The 4,781-nt window shown below is 39.9% G+C and overlaps 1 protein-coding gene across 1 annotated transcript in view; it reads right to left on the bottom strand.

Annotated features, from left to right (window-relative positions):
* LOC108571478 (teneurin-a) overlaps window positions 1-1,143 on the bottom strand; it is a 48,027-nt gene extending 46,884 nt beyond the window's left edge. Inside the window, exon 1 of the mRNA XM_017933534.1 lies at window positions 954-1,143. Within this exon, the coding sequence (XP_017789023.1) occupies window positions 954-1,128 (175 nt within the window). The 5' untranslated portion in view covers window positions 1,129-1,143. The remainder of the gene's footprint in view (window positions 1-953) is intronic.
* Between the last annotated feature and the right edge of the window lie 3,638 nt (window positions 1,144-4,781).

Genomic DNA, 4,781 nt, shown 5'->3' with positions numbered 1-4,781 from the left:
AGGGGGGGGGGGGCGAGGCTTCCGTTTATAGACAGATTATATCGTAAGTTAGGCAAATCGAAGTTCCGGTGAATTTCGACGGAGCACCTCGTCGTCCCTAACCGAATCTGCAACTTGATAATGAGTTATTGTAGCGTAAATTGTGGATTAACAGGCAGAAGGATTTTCCGGGCGGAGTGACGATAAATTCACGGTGCGCGCCGTGTAAATAAGAGCCATCCGTCGGCCGATCGACGAACCTACTCATACATAATAGATGAATTAACTGTATTTTGATTCCCGCGCGCAGGGACTGCCGGGACCCTTTGATCGCGATCGTTCTCGCGTCACCGCGGACCGCATCGTCGAATTTCTGAACACATCTGTGCATCGATTCGCACCGCAAACTGAATTCGAATCTCTCCCTCTCTGCTTTAGATTTCTGAAAACGTGTGTTGTTGCTCCTGGTCTGGTGCAATGGAATCGAATGACACGGTGAAAACTGGCAAAGGGGAAATTCTTCGATTGTGTTGCGTGCGTGAAACTTTGAGGTTAAGAGGTGTAGTCAAATGGATGTATTCAATGTTGCGTTTAGAGATTATTTTAATGATACAGAGTTGTTAATAGCATTGAATAAAAATGTTTTCGTCATTATTTAATTAATTAATTTAATTTCAAAGTTTTTCTTTGCAGATTTTCAATATCTGTTTAACTTTCTCTCCCCGTCTGATTCTTTATTCTTTAGCGTTTTTATACTTCAATTAAAAAGTGTATATTACTATTGATTCTGATTAAATATTCGACCTGTCTTGCGTTAATAAAGAATTTCCAAATTAAGCGTTAAAATATCTCATTCGTGAGAATGAAAAATGAAGGGAAAATCGACTCCACTTAAAATTCACGAGAAAGATCTGCCCTCGTTAAGCTTTATTAGTCTATTGAATAATATTCCGTATTATATTTCGTTTACTTACTGGCAAAGTAAGCCAGCATCGCTGTCAGCGCAACAGCGAGGAGGATCAGCGCGATCGAGAAACACTTCCAGGAGCATCTGTGCTGGCACCGTTTGTCGATGTGAAAACGTGACGGCGAATACGGTGAATAATGCGGCACCGTTGCAGCACGAAGTGGAAATCCTGGCATTACCATGGATTGACCTTGAGCACCCACCGTGCCTGTTCCACCATTTCCAGCGGCTGCTCCCAAACCACCGCCCAGAGAGCCGACTGTCACCTGCTGCTGCGGCGGGGGGAGCCTGTAAGAACAACAATGGACACAATCGTCATTATTACCTTGCAAATTGCGTTTTCAATGATGTTTAGTAACTATACAATTAGACTTTATTAGTGAATTATCGATAATTTGTAATGGTTGCTAATAAATGTAAATTTGTCTTCCAGTTTGATCAACCTAACCTCAAAAATTAGGTACCAGAAAAATAATCACAATCGACCTAACTTAAAACTATTAGGTACCGGAAAAATGTTCGCGCGGATTTACAGTAGAAAATTTAAGTAGTCTGAAATTTCTTAAAACATATTTTTATATAATAAAATAATCACTACTTGTTATAATTTTTTCCCATCGCTTTATAAATTTATACATTTCGTTAGTGTATGTAATGAAAGTCCGATCAGCAGTGAACGTGTTAACGTGGACACGGTCGTATGAGCACACGTCAAGCACACGTCGAACACACTTTCGTTTGGGGCGACCTCTACGTCGGGGTGACAGGTTAAAGCCTCGGCCCCGTCGAACCTACGTCAAGAATTTTATTTTCATCACCGTCGATATTTATCTTGATTCCCGTATCGAGAGCCGGCCTTCCTGCGCCGTGATGAAAAGGGCAACGTCGAAACAGGGATTTAATACGGTGCTGTTGGATAAGTACAGAGCGATTCAGCGACGGCGTGGCTGTTTACTGTGTATTCTGAGATTTAGCATGGGGGGCTAAGGCGTAACGATTGGGGGATTTGTAACCGTTTCAGTTTTTCAAATGTACATACGTTGTTGGTACATGTCACTGGTTACTTTATTGGGAGCTTTGAATTCGCATCGTTATTCTTGATGTATGAAATAAGTTTTATTGCGAAAGTGATATACAGTGATCGATTTTCATTCAAATTTCACCGTTTTCTCCTGTAGCGTAGAATAAGCGGACAAATTTATGGAGACCGATATTGAATCATCCTGTGTTATACATTTGGTGACATTTGTGGATAAATTGACTTTTTTTTGTCTATCTTTTCTCTTGCTACTGTTTATTTTGTACATATTTCTGTTTCATTGTTATATCTAGTTTCTGACATTCCTCTATATCTGTGCATATACAGGGTGTCCCAGAAATTGTGGTAAAACCAAGAAGGGGCTGATTTCTTATGAAAAAATAAGTCCAAATTGCAGAATAAAATTTTTCATAAGAGACCACGATTGCTTAAATACCCGGTATATGTCAGAACTATCAAACAGACAATGTTAATTCGCCTACCATCATCAAAACTCCTAACCTTTACTTCGTCAAGGACATTCATGTCCTTTACTTCAAGGAAAACATTTTTAACCTTTATTGGGAGAAAAACACTGTTAACCTTTGCTTCGACAAGAATACTCCTCATAACCTTTACTTCAACGAAAACACTTGTAATTTTTATTACACTCTATGCATTATTGTGTATTATACAGAGTGTCCTAAAAAACAGAAATATAATTTCAAATATCACACAATGTCAAATGTTTCCATTTCGCCATATTGAATTTTACAGTGCTGTCCAATCCACCATATTGGCTCTATACAGTACTGCCAACTTATAGACTTTAAATATCCACTGCATTCCTATGTACACAAACTATAATTTCCAACAAATTGAACTAAATCCACGGATAAATTAAACGAAATTTCCTCCCGTAAAATAAACATTAGAATTTCTCAATACTGTTCCAACGCGTTTCCACCTTAGTATTACCAAACATCATAGCTAAGTCTCCCTGTATACCATTCTACTATCACCAGTGTTCAAACTACGCACCAGGCGCACGCAACCAGCGATTTTCCAGCGGAAAATACCATCGAAGAATAACGCTAGCTCGCGTAGCCGGATGAAAGCGGACTAAGCAGCTGCATGAACTTAACAATACCAACCCTGAAGCGCCAATATTGAATTTTCCGCTTAAGATTCTGCCGGGTTGCCGTCGGTGGGCAGGTGTTGCAGCAGCGGGGTGGAATTACGCGGCCTGAAAACGAAGCAAATTGTGCCACAGCATGCTGGCCGTTTTTCCGATCGAGGAAAATCGCGAACAGAGATCTGGACGTTGGACTGTAGTTGGTAATTTCGGTGAAAGGGAGGAGGGAGGAGAACGGGGACAAGTTGCTCGGCGAATTTCGACCACTCTCGAGTTTCGCTTCTTTCCTTTGTTTTGTTGCGACGGGCACGGAATTGGCGTTTTCCTTAATTCGAGACCCATTTGAAGTTATGTTCTTTTTTCTTTTTTTTTTACAAAGTTGAATAGTCGTGAAAGCGATTTTGTTTGTTGTTTGAGATTCTTGTTATAGTGTGCTTCTTTTTAAATTGGAAATTTTTTAAGATTGACTTTTGAGATAATAGAAAAGAAAATGTTTCAACTGTGAAAATCTCGAATAGAAAATTTTTAACAAGTTTTATGCAAGTGACAAAGCATTGTAGAGATAAGAAACTCAGATCAGTCATTCAGCTTCTCTGTTGACTGCCAAAACTTCCCTCGAACTTGCTAAATTTGCCTAATTGATAACTTTGTATTCTGTCCATCCATCATATTCTAGGACTGTGATAATTTCTTATTTTGAAATGGAATTTATAATTTCATTCAAGCTTAAAACAATTCCTACACGGTATACGTTATAATGAAAAATTAATTTACATTAATAATTAATATTCAATCATAGGTTATAGTCTCAGTATTATTCCGCATAACTTAACCTCACTTATTCACACCACATGGATAAAAAAGAATGTCGTTAAGGTTTCTCCAAAACATTCAATCACTGTGAAACATCGTACAAACGCGAAGGAAAAATAATGGCGAATATTTATGAAACGAAATTTCAAAGGAATTTCCTGCGCCGAAATCACCGGGTTACTCTCCGCCACTACATCATCTATACATTTTTCGTATTTTTTTTTTACTGAGCTCTCCGAGAGACCGGAACATTCTCGTGTTTGCTTCACGAAGGATCATTAAGATGTCTCACCTTGCTCGCGTAACGTATAAGTTATTTAACAACGCTCGACAAATACCATAAATAATCGCCCGCTCAGCTCTCGCCGCTTCGCGATATTATAAACGTCCGCTCATATTTCCTCCGGCCAGGAAGCAATCAGACACGACGCACAGAGAAAGAGAGAAAGAGAGGGGGAAAAAACACGGACACGAGTGCAAGAGAGCGAAACAGAGAAGAAGGTAGAAAAAAAAAAGAAAGAAAATATGGATGGTAGAAGTCCCGACTGTCGCTGTTTTACCGACCGAGCGACAGAAGAAACGAGCGTAGGAATAGTCGCGCGCAATAAATATTGCTTTTTCTTTTGGAGGATCATTAAGTTGAGAACAGACGGTGGCAGAAAATTAATTTACTAAAAGTATCGGCGGACTCGTCGCAGCGAGCAAAAACCGACCGGCGAAAGAACTTTAATGAGGAAATAATGGGGGGTCTTAAAAGTTGGACGATGGCCAGTGACATCTTATTCGATCTCTGAATCGCTCTCCCGCTCGACGAATCTCCACCCCGTGCTTGTTTTCCAGTCCGTGCTCGTCTCACCGTATCTGGCGAA

Source organism: Habropoda laboriosa, unplaced genomic scaffold (genome assembly GCF_001263275.1).
Source record: "Habropoda laboriosa isolate 0110345459 unplaced genomic scaffold, ASM126327v1 scaffold40, whole genome shotgun sequence".
NCBI classification, from domain to species: Eukaryota; Metazoa; Arthropoda; class Insecta; order Hymenoptera; family Apidae; genus Habropoda; species Habropoda laboriosa.
The sequence above is the reverse complement of the archived record's forward strand: the minus strand, read 5'-3'. Positions and strand labels throughout refer to the sequence as shown.